This window comes from Sprattus sprattus (assembly GCF_963457725.1).
Source record: "Sprattus sprattus genome assembly, chromosome: 2".
Taxonomy (NCBI): Eukaryota; Metazoa; Chordata; class Actinopteri; order Clupeiformes; family Clupeidae; genus Sprattus; species Sprattus sprattus.
In genome coordinates, this window is record NC_137921.1 from 31385440 (window position 1) to 31404267 (window position 18828).

Below are 18828 nucleotides of genomic sequence, written 5' to 3' on the forward strand. Positions count from 1 at the left end.
ATGCTATAGGCCACTTAAGATGATGACATCTGCCAGGACATGAACCTGAGTTCTAAGGTACTACTCCCCTGATTTAAAATTTGAGCTTCAAGCGCATGTTTTTATGATGTCACCAACTAGCAAAACAACAGGAGCACACAGGACATATTTGCCACAAACGCAGTTCAAGTGTTAACAGTTAAAGTGTTTCTAGGTAAAAATATCACCTGAATTTTTGGATATAATATATAAATACCAACTGCCACAACATTAAAACCACCTGCCTAATATTGTCCCCTTCGTGCCAGCAAAACAGCTCTAACCTGTTGAGGCATGGACCCCACAAGACCTCTGAAGGATGGGACTTGTACATCCCGCATACTCGATAGGATTGAGAGCTGGGGAATATGGAGGCCAAGGCAATATTGTGCAGTGTAGCAGGGGGCATTATCCTGCTGAGAGGGGCCTCTGCCATCAGGGAATACCCTTGCCATAATGGGGTGTATGCAGTCTGCAACAATGTTTCGGTAGGAAGGTTTCCCAGGAGATCTTTGCCAAGAGCATCACACTGCCTCCACCAGCTTCACAGTGCATCTTGCTGCCATCTCTTTCCCAGGTAAACAACGCACACACACTTGGCCAGCTACATAATGTGAAAGCGAACGTGATTCAGCAGACCAGGTCACCTTCTCCCATTGTTCCATGGTCCAGTTCTGACGTTACATGCCCATTGTAAGCGCTCTTGGTGGTGGACAGGGGTCAGCACAAACACTCTGAATGGTCTGCAGCTATGCACTGTGTGTTCTGACACCTTCCTATGATAGCTAGCAAATGAAAATGCTAGCTTTCAGCAATTTGTGCTACAGTATCCCTTTTGTGGGATCGGACCTCATGGGCCAGCCCCACACACATCAATGACTCTTGGGCGCCCATGACCCTGTGGCCGGTTCACCGGTTGTTCTTCCTGGACTACTGCATACTGGGAACAACACTCCACAAGACCTACTATGATGGAGAGTTCAGTCGTCTAGCCATCACAATTTGGCCCTTGTCAAAGTCGCTCAGATACGCCTGCCCATTTTTCCTGTTTCCAAGACATCAACTGTTCACTTGCTGCCTAGTATGCCCCACCTCTTGACAGGTGGCATTGCAACAAGAGAATCAATGCTATTCACTTCACCTGTCAGTGGTTTTAATGTTGTGGCTGATCAATGTTTTTATATAAACCATTATGGCCTACTAGCAGCCTCACCAACAGGATGCTCTCCCAGGACATCCAGCGTATAGGCAGCACGGCTCGGCCCTGGATGCGATAGTAGTCCCCACTGTACAGGTTCCGGCTCATGCCAAAGTCAGCAATCTTGATGGTGTAGTTCTTGCCCACAAGGCAGTTGCGGGTGGCCAGATCGCGATGTACGAAATTGAGCGAGGAGAGATATTTCATCCCTGAGGCGATCTGGGTGGCCATGTACAGCAGATTACTGTAACTGGGGAAATTAATAAAGTTTGATCATAAATGTATCAAATTAATTATCATAATTATACTGACTGTAAAATTGAAGAGGGATGTCCTGTTGCAGAACTGGAAATTAAAAACAGACATGAACAACCATATATATAATGGTTTCTTTTGAGTTTTGTTGGCAATATACTTTTATGGTTATTTACAGTACTGTATGACGCTTATTTTGACTTGGTTGGCTGTCATGACTCTTACCTGACAGTGGGGGCGTTGCTGAGCAAGGCGATCTGGCCTTCTGGTTCATGACGGGACAGGAATTGATTGAGGTCTCCATTCTCCATATACTCTGTGATCATGCACAGTGGGTCACTGCAGATGCACACGGCCAGCAGACGAATGATGTTGGGGTCTTTCAACCTTGACATGATCTTTATCTCTTTAAGGAAGTCGTTCCTGGGAGACGTTGTGGGAAAGGGCCAAAAGGCTGTTAGTTTACAAATGTTTATGACATTCTCAATTAAAAGTGTCACTCAAACACAGAGAAAGGGGAGTTTAGCTTTACCTTATGCAATTACAATGACCCAATGTAAGTAACCTATTGGAGCTGTTCAACTGTCTGTACTACCAGTAGAAGAATGGACCCGTACCATCAGAATCTGCGTATTTATTTATTCAGCTTCAGGCAGTGTCGTACCTGGCGTTTTTATTGGCGTCTGCCCTCAGCATCTTGACAGCTACCAGTACAGGCTGCTTTTCACTGATGTCAAATGAGAAGTCCTCGTCCATGAAGTCCTGCATGTCCTCTGCCTCACACAGATGGACCTTCCACACAACAACAAACATCATAAGCATGATGTACTCTTTAATGTATGAACAATACAAACAGTACAACATTAAACTGCAATGTGGAAGCACATCGCATTATTAACCCTCATCTTAAACATTATTTATATCGTTCAGTGAAGTTCTAGTCCAGTATTTTTTGTCCACTGAGTATATAGTCAGTATATTTTAGGAACAAATCCTCCATTTCTCTCTGAGCTATCATGCTTTAACCTGTCTACAGACCTCTCCAAACTGTCCCTCTCCCAGCTTCTCTTTGAAGGTCAGCAGCTTGCGTGGGAACTCCTCCACTGCCACATCCTTCCCTGACAACAGGTCCATCGTCAAAGCAGGCACAGCATAGGTGTTGCCCCCGGTTACCCCCTGTAGGTTGACGATGTCGGCCTCTGCGTAATGAGGCACTCCGTCCTGACTGGAGGGGTTGGTCGGGGGGGATTTTGTTGCAGTGCTGGTAGAGGCTGAGGTAACAGTGAAGATTGTGTATAAATCACCTTATTGAAGTTCATGGTTCATACGTTTGGGGCTTGTTTGATTTTGAGAAGACTAAACCTTCGATTCTGAACAGTCATTGTATTAATCCTTTTCAGAGCTAAAAAAAAATATTGCGTGACCCTTGTGGTTCAGAAAACACATCTCCTTTAAACAAATACACCTTTTCAAGAACACAAATATACTGCTTTACTTTTATTCAGTATTCACTCACCAGCCTCCTCTGCGGGCTGGGAAAATTCTGGCAGTTTGCGGATGAGACGAGAGGGCTCCTGGTAGTCGGGTCCCATAGGGAAGATACGCTCGTAGGTGGAGTTGGACTCCTGCTCGCTCGGTGTAGAGGAGGGGTTGTTGTTGTTGTTGTAGGTGAACGTCTCACTCTGTATTGACAGACTAGCAGTTAGTTCATCGTCCAGCATCCTCCGAGAGGCCTGGAATTATAAACACAGATTTGCACAATAGCACACTGATAAAAAAAAACTAGGAGTTAGATCTGAGGGTATTATTCAAATCAACTTATAATACCTTACCTTCTCCAACATCTTTTGCCAAACTTGTCTCCACAGAATGATAACTATGATGACCACTAAGATGAAGATGATGGCCACCAGACAGCCAATGAGAATCCTCGTGTTGCTATCATCTACTTTATGAGTGGGGTCATCCCCTGTGGAGGGGGATAGAGAAGGCGTCTTAGTTAATAACTGGTGGCCACACTTCACAACCATTCGGATCACTGTAGTGCTAATGATCTGCATTAACTGCTTTCCAAATGAGGAGGAAACCTTGGTTTACAAAAACATGTTTTATTCTGAACAGAACAAAGCTTATAAAAGAACCTCTTTACTAGAATGGTCCAGGAAATCAGAGAAAACCGGACAAATGAAACAGATCAGGGGCTTTTATTTTTTTTTATTTCCCAGTTTCAAACCATAGACTCAGAGGCAAAAATAAGTGAACAAAGAGAATCTGACCTGGTTGGGTGCTAGTGGGTGGGCCAGGCTTAGGGGGAGCCAGAGTTGTATTGTACATGGCAGTATCTGGAAAAACAAGATTATTATATTTTTAGTATAGTTTTTATAGTTTTGTCCTCGGAATGTTGAGATGAACTGTTTTGCAGTTGCCGTGACAGTGAATTAATCTTTACAACTTTGAAGTCAGTGTTTTAAAACACTTCGAAAAACCTGCCTAATGCGCCTGGGTTGGTTGTCAAAACTCTCCGCTAACTCTGAAACTATCCGCCAAGTCGTGGATTTTGGATATAGGTGTGGCAACTTATTCTTCTCATACAGGGAACATTTCAGTGTGCCAATCACAAACCATTCCTGCCCAAGTCTGTTACATTTCTGTGTTAGCAAGGAAACAGGGTGAGGATGAATGCCACTCATCTATCTCAGATATCCTTGAAGTTAACACACTTCCTAGCAGGCTTTTTAAAAAGAATACAAATCGACATGGACACATTGGGCTATATTGATCACAGCAAAAACGTTAGCTTGTTAAGAGAGCAAAACACTTTTATAAAAAACACTAACATACCCTGATTTTCAATAAAACCGTCAGTTCGAAAGCATATAGCTAGGGCATTTTACAACAGTTCTAAAATTATGTGTCAACAATTGTAATTGTTCTGAACAACAGAAGAAGCACTACAGTTTATTCCTTGTAAAAGTGCTCATGGTGAACACTGTCCAGGACCAACAGCAATATTGCCTTTTTCTTACATTAAAATCTCGTCTGACACATTCAGTTTAAAGGGATTGCTCGACAATGCTATTGGTTGGCGTTCACCAAACCTTTCTATAATAAACTTTGGCCTAGCTATGCCAACTTTATACCTTAACTACTTGCTCCAAAGCGTGACCTTTTTTGTGCAACCAGCCATTTGCACCATCAAAATAGGGCCCAAAGAGTATAGCATTTATTTAACCAATATAATTAAATAATGAATTTGTTGGCTGTTTAATGTCACTAAGTACATTTAAATGTATGATTATGAAAGGACTAACAAGGACTAACATGCATTAATTATTTTAAGCAGTGATAACGCACATATTGAACCTCTATTTACAATAGATACAGAACATCCTGTGGTTGATCTCAATATGCATTTTGATCCATCGCAGAGGTCAAATGTCAACAGGTCAAAGGTTGTTTAAGGACAGCATGCTCCGTACCTGACTGGAAGGTGATCTCACTGAACATCATCCACACGTCAGAGAAGTAGTACTGGCATTTGATAGCACTGGCCATGTGATTATAGAGCGAGACGGTAACGAAGCGGGCGCTGGGATTGACGTCGTCCATCACAGGGCTGAAGGACACTGGCGAGGGCTCCCAGTCGGACTCGGAGCGGAAGTAACACGTCACCTTCTGGAAGGTCTTCACGTGCCACTTGAACATGTTGTTGCAGTGAACCTGAAGCCAGACGAGAGGTGCAGAAACATGTAAACACTTGGTAGAAGAAGTGAACATTATATGAACAAAAAATTATTTAAAACAAGTTTTACAATGTATCTAATGCAACCCTTAGTCTAGACGTCAAGACAAGTTACTTTTCTCATCACACCTCTAACATAACTCTGATGTTGGAGCGTTTTGTTTATGACATTGTACCCGAGTTGCGGCAACATTTATTTAACACTCTATTCAAGATGAGATAGAGATAGAGAGAATATCATTTGATGCTTGCAATGGCACTGTGATGGCCCTCCTGACCATAGACTTACCTAATTATCTGCTTCAAGCATAAACATAAACACATGGGGATAAGTATAGATATGGAGCGCATTCACAAAGCAGCTCTCTGGATTACCTTCATCGTGGTGAAGTTGCGCGTGCGGTCAAACTCAAACATGATCTCCACATAACCATTGGGGAAGCTTTCATTGGTCCAGCCCACGTAGTCATAACCAGGCCACACATTGTAGACGTGGCTGAGGGTGAAATCATCTAGACCGCTCTGCCCATCAGTCAGCTGGCCCAAACCCTCTGTCATGCTGAGAAAGAACGAGAGCAAGAGAGAGAATATTTTGTAGTACTTGTAGTACTTATTGTGTGTGTATGTTTTTATGTTTCTATGTTTACTGTATGCACCCATACCCAAGAGCAAATTTCAGGTAGGGGTATACCTACTTGACAATACATCTATTTCTGATTCTGATTCTGAAAACAAACAATTCAAACCAATCCTCCATGGTTGTCAAAAGTATAAATTTATAGAAATAAATAGAGTGGTGAAGTATGGCGCAGCATTAAGGTGTTTCAGGCACAGTCATATTTAATTTAGCATTCAGATAGAAATTCCAATTTACCACAAGATGGCAGTATTTTATCAAACTAATGCTGCAAGAGGTGCACTATTTTTTTTGCGTGGGCCATTTCCTGCATATTACAGACTGAGCAGACTGAGACATCATCCATTCTCCATATGAGAAATACAAACAGACACACTCTCTCACACACACACACACACACACACACACACACACACACACACACACACACACACACACACACACACACACACACACACACACACACACACACACACACACACACACACACACACACACACACACACACACACACACACACACACACTCACACACACACACACACACACACACACACACACACACACACACACACACACACACACACACACACACACACACACACACACACACGCACACACACACACACACACACACACAAACATACACAAACACACACACAAACACACACTCACACACAGTGCCATGGAGGACATTCATTCAGGAAGCCATGAGTCACATACTCCTGCGAGTGTTCTGAAACCACGGTGACCACAGGGGCCAGTCCCGGTGCGCTAACAGCATCATGGCGTCCTGGCAGCAACAAAGCATTGGTGGACTTTTCCCCCCTTCAAACTATGAACAACAAGCTTGGGAGGCTCTCAGACCAGCCCAAAAGCACACACATTGAGCTCACAAGTAAGGAGACAGCAAATGGAGCTCAAAAGGAAGTCAATTTGTGGAGGTACTCAAGCACATCTTCATCTAAAGGAAAAATATAGCAACTTTGTTTAATGTTTCATATTTCCCAGTAGTTTTGTTTATTTTCTTATAGTGAATGCAAAGGAACTGAGTAGACTCATGTCAAGTGGATATAAGTGGCTGTCTCTCTTTCCTGCTCTGAAAGAGACAGCATGTGGCAGCTTACTCACCTGTAGCCTACAGCGCCATCATAAACAGAGTCATTGAGGTAAACTTGCAGGTCGTTAAGCATCATGTGCTGGCTAGCTGGGGCATTATATGACACCAAGCCATCTGTGGAAAAGAAAGGGGAGGCACTCTGAACTTACTTTCACATTGTATGACAGACAATACAAATGCATTATTTTTCTTCAATAAATGTTAGATTCAGGTTGTGGTGTTGTGGCTATTCACTATTATCTCAATATACCACACCTCAAGATTAGTTTCTATCGCAAAGACATTGAAACTAAGACCTGCCCTTCTTCAGTGAAATAAAAGAGACTTTAATCAGGCTATGCTGTCAAAGAGGATATGAGATTTGACCTGTTATCTATCTTTGACGTAGACAGGCTACTGATAAGGGAGTGTAATCACTGAAACGCAGTGATACAATAACAAATACTAACGTGATCTATGAGATCAGTGAGATATTAGAAGATGGGTCTAATCTAAAGGGGTTATGAGGATAAAGGTAGTTTCATTTGAATATTCGTTGATATGCTATGTAGCTGATCATTTTGTATATCTAAAGAACGTCACACCTTGCGATAAAAATTACTGTAGGTTAAAGAACAACACAAGACATACCCACACAAACTGGTTTCTGCTGTTAAGTTACAATACATATATTTTTTGATAACTACAGTATTTTTAAAAATGAACCAGTTGTGATGAAAAGGGTAAGATGATAATTTTTCAAGTAAAGATCATAGTTGTATACTAATATAATATAATAATATAAAACTCTGGCCATAAAGTAATCCTCTGCTCCTACCCAGCCATTCACAGCCATAAAGCTCCACCCTCATGCAGACGTTCATGGAGTGGTCGATGACTGGCATGAAGCGCACGAATCGAGCGATAATCGGAGGCTCCAGGTCCTTCAGCACGATGTCATACGCATTTCTGTTCCCCTCAATCACCTGTGAACACAAGCATTTCATTTTACATTTAGTCATTTAGCAGACACTCTTATCCAAAGCGACTTACAACTTTGTATACATTTACATTGATGGCACATTGCACATCAGGAGCAATAAGGGGTTCAGTGTCTTGCTCAAGGACGCTTCGACAGGGAATCGAACTAGCAACCTTCTGATTACTAAACGACTTCTCTACCGCCTGGACCACTGTCAGCTGTCACTCCAGCAGCACACCCGAGAAAACACTGGAACAGCTGGTTACATAATAATGTATAATGTATATAATTCATGTTTGTATGTATGTATATTAAACAAATGTTTGAGGTTGTTTAGTGGGAGTAGGAAGAATAAACAAACAAACAAACAAAGCTCCAGTGCTAGTGGCCTATGTTTTCAAGGGTGGTTCATCTTGGGGTAGAACATTCGCTGACTATCCTCAGTCTCTCAATTGGATTTGGGAATTAGTTGTTGTTAACGAGTTCTGAATTACACCGTTGGTCGTTTATTTTTGTCGTCATTTTTGCGTCCCCTTTAACAGCTACTCTTTTTGGGGTTTAGAATCAGCATGTGAAACGGGTGGCCAGCTGAGTGCAGGCGTGAGGGTGTGGGTTAAAGATGTCATCAGGGACAGATGCTTGATAAGGATGCTGCATTGTCTTTGCTTACAAACGCTGTAAGACAATGGGGAGAAACCTCAGTGATGATGTAGGGCCTATGTAAATTGTAAAGTAATTTGTTTACTGCGGAACCATAAACACCCGGTCTCAAATCAGCTGTTTTATTTGAAATTATGTCTTGCCTATCCACACAGTGACTGACTCATCCGTTCAAAGTACATTTGAAGGTATTATTATACAAACAAGGCTCCCGTAAGTCAAAAATATTACTTGATGTAACAGTCCAGAGTCTTTAGGGATTCAGAAGACAATATAGACCACTGGCACTCTCGCCCAAGCAGTCCTACCAAAACCACCTCAGTATATACTTACGGGGGAGACATAAATATGGGGTCCCCTTCATGCAAAAAATCCCTATGTGCTTGAGCCTGCCTCTGGAGAGCCACGGCGGTTGACGTTTGGAAACATTTGGTCACTGTTTGTCCTGTCAGTCTGCCCCGGCACTACCCAACAAACAGACGCCATGATGACGTGATGCCATGCTACAGAGGTACACACTCAAAGTTTTCTTTTAAATGTGCCAGCCCTCGTATGTCTGACATCACATTCAACCTATTTTTGGGAGTAAAATGAAGGACTCCAGCATAATTAATGAATAGCAGTAATCATAGTTCACTGTGCTTGAAATATCTGGTTTGCTTTATTAGGTAGTTGTGCTAGCGATATCTGCCCTGCAATATCTATGTTCCTTTTGCAAAAGATCAAACACCCTGTGTTCACGTACAGTAAAGCTAACTGCATTGTTTATGTGTAATGAGCATCTCCATTGCCATCGTGTGTCTGCCAGACTGAAAGATGAAAGTGCTCTGTCGATGTTTGCAGATGCTAAGTCGCACTTGTGTTCCCATAAGTGTACAATTGGAAAAAGCTGAATGAACACAGGTTGGGGATGCTCACAAATTGCTCCTGTAAATGGCCTGTGTGACAAGCCTAAAGTATACCATAATTATACCTTATCACCTAAAGTAGTATACACCATCCCTAATAATCACCTACTGTAATTGTGATCCTTATTAATCACCGACTGTAATTTTTGCCTTCCCCAAAAAGCAGTTGTTAAATGTGTCAAGAATTCCCATTTGAGCAGGAGTCTTCATTACATGGAAAGTCCCACCCAAATAAACAGTGTATTTACAGAAATGTGTGTGTTTAGGCTAAGCCTTTATAACAAAGTTATTCCAAGGACATCATTCTGCTAATGATGTTTAGAAATGGCCTGTCCCATTCAAAAGAAGAGATACAGTATTCTGTGTGTGTTTGTGTGTTTGTGTGATTGTGTGTGTGTGTGTGTGTGTGTGTGTGTGTGTGTGTGTGTGTGTGTGTGTGTGTGTGTGTGTGTGTGTGTGTGCCTGCCACTGGCCTGCTTTCCCTGTCTGTTCCTCCAGGAGATCCATCGGCTACCGTCGCGGCTGTACTTGATCTTGTACATCTGGGCGAACTCGTTGCCCATGCCGCCCGCGTGCCGCCCCTGCGTGCCCACCAGCGTGATGAAGTGCAGCGAACGCAGGTCGATCTGCAGGAACTCCTTTAGGCTGTCCGGCTCCACCGTGATCTCAGGACACCACGCACCATCTCCATCCTCAAAGTCCAGCCTGGGAGAGAGAGAGCGAGAGAGAGGGAGAAGAGAAGAGGAAGCGGTACATGTAAACACACACACACACACACACACACACACACACACACACACACACACACAGAAAATGGACAAAATGTCAACAGGATTCAAGAAAGAACATCTCACATCTGAAGAAAACAGCTGTGTAACAAGGGAGGGGATGTATATTTGGAAGGTAATTATACAGCAGGGGACAGACAGAGAGAAGATGGCAGAGAGATGGGCTCCACAAACAATCCTGGGGAAGTTCTTTGTCATAAATCCATTTGGAAGTGTTCATGCTGGGCAGGAGAGGGCGGAGCAGATGACGTGGTAACACTGTGGCGTCTCCGTGGGGAACATTATTACATCATCACAGAGAGAGGAAGTGTAGGCCACCCACACTCCAGCTCTCTCTCCTTCTCTCTCTCTCTCTCTCTCTCTCTCTCCCTCTCTCTCTTTCTCTATCTCTCTCCAGATGTGGGTTTTACCAAGGGAGAGGCTAGCACAGCAGATACCTGCAATGAGCCCTGAAAACACACACACAAACACAAATACACACCCACACATCTATGCTAACACACACGTGGACACACTCACACCATCATCTGAGAGGAAGAAGGAGAAAACAGAGACCAAGGGAGTGAAGTAAGCAAGGAGGGGAAAAAAAGAAACAGAAAGAATGTGAAAATGGATCTGTGAGAGTGGGTGTGATTGGAGACATGCCTGCCATATCTGGCTGCCGTTGATTCTGACCACTGGCTGGAGGCAGAGATGTCTTCATCCTGGATCAGCCCTCCAGACATGCCCAGTGGATACCGACACACACCTGTGGACACACAGATCAGGTTAAGCCAGGTCTAGCAAAGATGGCACCTCTTGTTTCTGAAGAGCTAACCAAATAATTCAGAGAGAGAATATTTTGAACAAAAATGTACAAAACCACTGCACAAGCAAACATGGTAGGCCACCAATCGCACCAATACACTCCTCAAATTCACCTATTTTCCCTGAAATTACCCCGAAAAACAAATAATGGATGAAATCCTAGCTTCCTGGTGAGCCATCAAATTGTAAGCCTTGAGGTGGAGATAATCGTCCCCATAAGGGCGAGATCGCTCGGGAGAGCCAGCGGAGGGGGCGGGGAGCGTGGGCTCCGGTCAGGGTCGGGTTGGGCTCGGGGCTAAGCCCCTCTCCGTCGCATTCACCCTGCGGTTCACCTGATGAATTTAAACCGAGGGAAACCACGGCGCTCCCCAGCCAGAACAAACAACTGGATGACCAGCCCTACAGGGCTTGTGCTCAGCCTGATGAAGTGCCGGTTAGGAAACTGTGTGGTCCGGAGGGGCATTACCTAGGAACAACTTTTTTTATGAGCTATCTCCAAGTGTTATGCGTGATCAACGTTTGTTCTCATTGCTCTGAAAGTTTCACGGTGCTTCAACATTAAATGCAATTCCTCTTAGCTAACTGTGCGCAACAATTATACCTAAAAATGTTAGTTGTTAACTTTAATGAGCTTGAAATAAAATTTCAAATAAAAACAGAACACGAGGTAAAATATAAATAATTTTTGTATCAATATTATTCTACTGACTAGGAACACCACACAGTTTTTTATTTTAAATGGATAATTTCTTTCTTTGTGAACACAGTATAACAGACACCACAAATCACTACCATACAATATAGATAAACACAGGATTCATGTCTTTGCTCTGTTAGAACTCACATAGGGCTACAGGCACGCGGGGGACACGTTTAAAAGGGCATTGCTTGAATGGTTTTAAGATTGCTGGTTAATGTAAATCAGAATGGAACCCTTCAAAAATGTCCAAAAACATCTCAACTACTTATCGTAATTAATAAAGAATAAAACATATGAAATTTTAAAATGATGCAGGTCAGGGTCCTCCATATGTTAGCTTCTTTAGTGTTAAAGGGCCAGACCTATTCCAGACTGAATTTAAATCTCAACAAATCAAGATTACAGGAATATACCATTGTGTAATATCAGGTTTTGAAGGGTACTGATGTTATATGTGTGGTTGGCCACATACTGTTGTGCCTCAGAAGTTCACCTCAGGCAATAGTTTAATATTACACATAGTATGTAGCATACCACAGGGCTGTGTGGTGTATGATGCATATGGATGCAATGCCTGTGTACGGCGTATTTGTGTCTGTGTGCCGTCATATGTGTGGTATATGTGTGAGGGTCATGTGTGTTCCTGTAAGTGCATACTTGTGTGCCTGTAAGTGCAACACTAGACTGTTATTTTTGAGTGGTTGATATTTTGGCGTTAGAGTGGACTGGAGAGTATATAGGGAAGACAGTAGACAGTACTGTATGTATGTCAGCGAGAGAGAGAGCATACCTTTTTGTTTATAGTATGTGGGTGGGCATTTTGGAGGTAAACATGGGGCCAAAGGTTCTGGTTGCCAAATGACCCTGTGAATGTGTTTAGAGTGTGTGCATGTGAGTGTGTGCATGTGAGTGCGTGCATGTAAGTGTGTGCATGTGAGTGTGTGCATGTGAGTGTGTGTTGGTGTGTCTGTGCGTGGGCTAGTGTTTTGGTGCTGGTGATCGTCAGGACACTCGGTGTGGAGTCGGAAGTGCACAGGGACTCTCCCAGACAGAATGGCCCCATCACTCCTCCATTCCAACAGCAAAGCCTTTGTGCGCAGGCCAGCAACAGCACGGACAGCAGAGTCCCTGTTTTTTTTTTTGTGTGTGTGTGTGTCTCTTCTCTCTTTTTGTCCGGCACTCTTCCAAATGTTTGCTTAAAAGTCAAGATGGGGGAAACCTCAGAGGGCTCCTCTTGGCACGGGCGACTCGATATGGTCCAAATTGAGCCCAAGCCCCAAACAAAAAACTCTTCCAGATGTGACAGAGCCGAGCCGCCTACTCCTCCCTTTTCATTCTCTCAAACCACACCTCCTTTCATCTGTCAATCTCTCCCTGCCCCCACCCTTCTCCCTCTCTCCCCACCCGTCCAGCTCAGGCATCACCAGTAGATGCTCCTGGATGCCCCTGGATGTTCACTCTGAGTGTTATATGACATTACAGTAATATTACCAACCACACAATCATAGTGATGTGAACTACTTTTGTATTATTTGCTCTCTCCGTGTGTGTGTGTGTGCGTGTGTGCGTGTGTGCGTGTGTGTGTGTGTGTGTGTGTGTGTGTGTGTGTGTGTGTGTGTGTGTGTGTGTGTGTGTGAGTGGAAAAATTAGAAAGAGAAAGAGAGAAGAAGAGAGTTAATTAATAAACCAAACTACTTTCTTTCTTAAACAGCGTGTTTGTGTGACACAACTGAAAAGCCTGGAGTGTTTGTATTAGAGAAGAAAGCAAGGGATCTATAAAGAGAGCTGGAGAAACAGTATCGTCTCTATGCTGCTTCTCTGTGTGTAGGCATAGTGTGTCTATGTGTGTGTGCTGGTTTGTTTGCGTGTGTGTGTGTGTTCGTGCAGAGAGAGCGGTGGTCTCCATTTGTGGTTGAACTTAAATGTGCTGCACAGGAGAGATCTCCCACAGCTTTGTGAAGGCAGACAGAGGAGTGTAAGCTTGTTGACATGATGGTGCGACTTAGAGAGCGAAACTGACAAATCCAAGCACGGATTACCAGTTAAGAAAGACCCTTGTGTGTTCACTATTCGACCGTGCCATAGGCAAAACTGGCCGCAGTGTATGATAGAATATCATAATGTGTCCATATGACATTAAAGTCTTAATTAAGTTTAAAATTACTTGTGTCGTATATTGTAAATAATGACTGTAGTCTATTTATCATAACATTCTAAGGAAATATGCTATAACAGCACGTTGGAATGACCTAATGTGGGTGTGTTCATATTGCGCTGCTAACTGATATTCTATTCTGCAAAAACATTCATTGTTGTAAAAAAAGCAGCCGGAATAATATTTGGAGGTGGTTTTAAAAGCCAAACGGAGCATGCATGACCTGGGGTCAAATGGATTTGAAATGATTTAGAAAACACAGGCCTGTAGTGTTTTCGACAAAACAGTCGTTTAATTTGACCGTCCATTTTTAGCCTCCAAACAATTTCAAAATCCTTCACACGACACCCAAGGCAGTTTTTTTAGCCACATCCTAAGGCTCACTAAGAGAGATTCTAGAAAGACAAGGGGGTCCTTATTTCTTTTAGAGGGAGTTAGCAACACTCATTTCCACAAATGTTGTTTTATTCTCTGTTTGTTTTCCTGCCCTCTCAGAATGACCCCAAGGGAAAGCAGTGAAGGGGCAAAGCTGGAACATGCACACAGTTTGTGTGTGTGTGTGTGTGTGTGTGTGTGTGTGTGTGTGTGTGTATGGGTTGGTATCTGCATGTAGTTCAAATGTGTGTAAGTGTTTGTATGTGTCTTGATTGCATCAATTTGTGTGTGTTTGTGACTGTGTGTGTGTGTGTGTGCGTGTGTGTACGTGTGTGTGTGTGTGTGTGTGTGTGTGTGTGTGTGTGTGTGTGTGTGTGTGTGTGTATGGGTTGGCATCTGCATGTAGTTCAAATGTGTGGTAGTGTTTGTATGTGTCTTGATTGCAGCAGTTTGTGTGTGTGTGTGTGTGTGTGTGTGTGTGTGTGTGTGTGTGTGTTTGTGTGTGTATGGGTTGGCATCTGCATGTAGTTCAAATGTGTGGTAGTGTTTGTATGTGTCTTGATTGCAGCAGTTTGTGTGTGTGTGTGTGTGTGTGTGTGTGTGTGTGTGTGTGTGTGTGTGTGTGTGTGTTTGTGTGTGTATGGGTTGGTATCTGTATGTAGTTCAAATATAATATAATATATTATGGACTAATATGTGTTTGTGTGTGTATGGGTTGGTATCTGTATGTAGTTCAAATGTGTGTAAGTGTTAGTATGTGTCTCGATCGCATCAGTTTGTGTGCTTGTGCGTGTGTGTGTGTGTGTTTGTGCGTAAGGTTGTAAACGTGTAAGTGGTGGTGTTTTGGACTAATATGTGTTTGTGGGCAAGGCATCATTGTCTAGTCTTGGCTAAAAATATCTCATTTTGAAAAAGGTGGAAAAATACTGGGGTTCTTCGGAGGAGCAGAGTGGCACAAGGCTCTCAGGGGGCGAGCACTGGTCCCACTCTCTCTGGCAGACCACAGTTCTTCAGCTAGTTTTGCCCTCTTTTTTGCCCTCTCACCTCTTTAAGATTTTTTTCTGTGCACTGACTAGTGAAAGGCACGCTTGTTCCTCCGTGTTTGCTGTCTAACCGCTGGCTCCAATGACCCCCTGTTCGCACACACACACACATGCGGAGAGGGGAAGGTACACACACATACACACACACACACACACACACACACACACACACACACACACACACACACGTTGAGGCACACTTATTATTAGAAACACTAATATAAGCCATGCATTGGGCACACATACACACACACTCACTTGAAAATACAGGTGTATGCACACGTGTGTACAAATTCACAAACATTTAACTACACAGATTTAGTCCCACAGACACACAAGAGAGTACACGTGCACTTGCACATGCGTACACAGACAACTCAAAACGACAGCATGCAGGCTTAGCCAAGTGTACACAGCGGATCCACAGTGTCATCCCCACTCTTTGGCTCTTATGCTGGCCCCATAAATCCAGAGCTGTCTTTGCTCACTTTGCGTCTGCACTTAAATCAACAACACACACACACACACCCTGTTCTCACACACACACACACACACACACACACACACACACACACACACACACACACACGAACACACACATAGGGACAGGGGAAGGCACACACACACACACACACACACACACACACACACACACACACACACACACACACACACACACACACACACACACACACACACACGGCTCATTCAATCACTCCAGCATACAGAAAATGGAAGAGTGGGATGGCATTGTTTTGGATTTTTTAAGCAGAGGAAAATTGGCAGTTTGCATCTTTCTGTGCTACTTGTGCTCTGATCATTTCCATTTGCTTCTGGAAAAACTTTTTTCTCTTCCTTTTTTTCTTTTTTCCTTTGTTGTGTAGTAGACAGAAATTCAGGTTGTACAGACATTTAAAGAGATTATAAAATGTAGTGAAAGAAATGTATTGGATAAGTGATCACACCTAACAGTCTTAATAGTCTTGTAATCTTCTGTCTGTAAAATCATTAAATAGGGATGTCTCAGAATGTCCATGGGTTGATTAGAGTGACCATCTTACTGACTGCTTCCACAGACTTTCATATTCACTTCCATATCCGGAGTCTTTCATTATGTGGAAACTCAGTCTAGAAAGTTGTTTCGTGGGCTCAAATGTATGTATCTTGAGTATCTTGAAAATAAGCAAGTGTACGTGCATAAATATGCTTTGGAGTGGGCAACAACTATCTGGAAAATGCACAGAAACTTCTGGAACGAGGAGAGTTCCCATTTCAATGTACTTTCCTGTTGTCAAAATGTCTGGTATGCATTAGCCACAGACTCCAGTCTGATTGCTGAATCCATTGTAAACACTCCCCTCTTCTTCCCCCCCCCCCCCCCCCCTTCGCCCCCCCCCCCCCCCCCTTTCTGCATGTAATAATAACCTCAAGCCAAGGTCAAATCTTTGCATGATCTCTGCTTAAATAAATGAGATGCTGCTCGGCTGCAGTGATCAGAACACAGAGGCCTGGAGGCCCGGAGGTGATCCTGGCCCTGATGGCTTCTGCAGAACCCTTGGCTAATCCCAGTGGAAAAGGATCAGCACACAGCGATCCAGAGGCTTGCTCCATTCCCTTTTTATCACTTCATGAAAAAGAACAATCAGTGGAACTACTTCTGGGCAGAGATTGTGTGTGTGTGTGTGCGTGTGTGTGTGTGTGTGTGTGTGTGTGTGTGTGTGTGTGTGTGTGTGTGTGTGTATGCAAGTATGTATTTGTGTGAGTATGTGTGTGTGAGAGAGAGCGCTTCATATTTCCCAAATAAGTGAACTGGTAGAGTTCATTCAGTTTCTCAGAGAGAGAATAGATCTCCTCAAAGATTATTCTCAATAACCAGATTATTTCAGAGGTATCTTTTAGAAACACCATCACCAATTGACATGGACATCAAGTTTTTTCCTAACCAGTTACTAAGAATGAAAAATACATATTCTTCCTGATATTGACCAGAGTAAAGATATGTCGTTCACAAGTAAAGCTTTTCTACCTGGTATTTGGTAAAAACCCAGCAGAGACATGCCATATGTGGATGGGACATCCTCATCTTAAACCACATTAAATCTGAAAATATTCCCCAGTAATTCATAGAACATGGTAGCAGTCAAATGTATTTTACTCATGTTTTAAATGTCCTTGTTTTAAACACATTCATGGCTGGAAAAATGGCATTTCCAGGACACGTCTATCATTCTACTGGATAAAAAAAGCAAACAAGAGAGTTACCTACCAACAGAGCCCATCAAAAGAAATTACCAAGTTCATACAGGAAACGGGAGAGGCGCCCCTAATTAGTGACAACACAACATATCCAATCACCTTCGCTCTCATACGCCCGCGCTAGTTTAAATCCTCCGGTCTCCAGGCTCATTCAGCTTTGAGCATGACGCCGCTTATTTGCTCCCTCCTCCTCCCCAGCTCCACCTGTCTAGATCTGCTTATAGTTAAAGGTTTTTTTTGTTAAATCCTGCTTGTATTTATTGTGGCAGTAATTTACAGTGTAAATTGTGTTTAAGCAGCAGTTGCAATGTGCAGCTTTGTTTTGTGCAGCAGTTGCAATGTGCAACTTAATTTGCTGCAGCAGTTGCAATGTGCAACTTATCTTGCAGCAGCAGCTTGAGCAGATCTAGGGCGCAACGACCAAACATACTACCTTGTACTACATTAATAAAATCTGTTTACTTATTCTGAGAGTTTCCTGTCTGAAATGCAATGTTCTGTGTCCGAGCCACAGGAAAAAAAGGACACTTTTATGACAAATTTTTACATATTCTGTGTTTACTTTGAACAATGCCAAATGAGTTTACAGGGAACATTCTCTCATTTTGTCATCTTTGTAGTTTGCCCAAGCGAGGCAGTAATTAAAGTGACATGTTACTCACAATGCAGTGGTATACAATTATCCCCCTTCTCCCGTGCAAGCGACCCACCACACAGCTGTAAACCAACTCTTAAAAGCAACACACATTCTTGACACTTATTGCACAGCCATGCTCTTCAATCTGTCATACACTCAAGCCCATGAAGTTCAATTTGATGACAGCCGCTTTATAGCATTAACACACATAATAATTTTTTTTTAACCCTGGGTGTTTTGGCCTACGGTCAAGCACCATGCCCCTGATACCAGCTCAGGTGGAGGGACACCTGATAAAGGAAATTGCTGCAGAGCTGGGGGGGATCCACAGTGTGTGTGTGTGTGTGTGTGGGGGTGTGTGTGTGTGTGTGTGTGTGTGTGTGTGTGTGTGTGTGTGTGTGTGTGTGTGTGTGTGTGTGTGTGTGTGTGTGTGTGTGTGTGTGTGTGTGTGTGTGTGTGTGTGTGTGTGTGTGTGTGTGTGTGTGTATGAGTTTGGGGCTGGGGGAGCCTGGGAAGTATATCCCATTCAGCCGGTTCTCTCCCCGCACCAGTGTTGTGAGGCCTCTCCC

General features: G+C 43.3%; 1 protein-coding gene across 1 annotated transcript in view; it reads right to left on the bottom strand.

Moving 5' to 3' along the window:
- Nucleotides 1–18828, bottom strand: part of ddr2a (discoidin domain receptor tyrosine kinase 2a) — a 43758-nt gene that overhangs the window by 2827 nt on the left and 22103 nt on the right. Inside the window, exons 3-15 of the mRNA XM_080860558.1 lie at nucleotides 10932–11034; nucleotides 9972–10203; nucleotides 7787–7934; nucleotides 6981–7083; nucleotides 5589–5772; nucleotides 4951–5191; nucleotides 3748–3813; nucleotides 3304–3440; nucleotides 2988–3204; nucleotides 2510–2742; nucleotides 2136–2263; nucleotides 1697–1894; nucleotides 1232–1466 (exon numbers count right to left, since the gene is read on the bottom strand). Of these exons, the coding sequence (XP_080716684.1) occupies nucleotides 1232–1466; nucleotides 1697–1894; nucleotides 2136–2263; nucleotides 2510–2742; nucleotides 2988–3204; nucleotides 3304–3440; nucleotides 3748–3813; nucleotides 4951–5191; nucleotides 5589–5772; nucleotides 6981–7083; nucleotides 7787–7934; nucleotides 9972–10203; nucleotides 10932–11034 (2225 nt within the window). The remainder of the gene's footprint in view (nucleotides 1–1231; nucleotides 1467–1696; nucleotides 1895–2135; nucleotides 2264–2509; nucleotides 2743–2987; nucleotides 3205–3303; nucleotides 3441–3747; nucleotides 3814–4950; nucleotides 5192–5588; nucleotides 5773–6980; nucleotides 7084–7786; nucleotides 7935–9971; nucleotides 10204–10931; nucleotides 11035–18828) is intronic.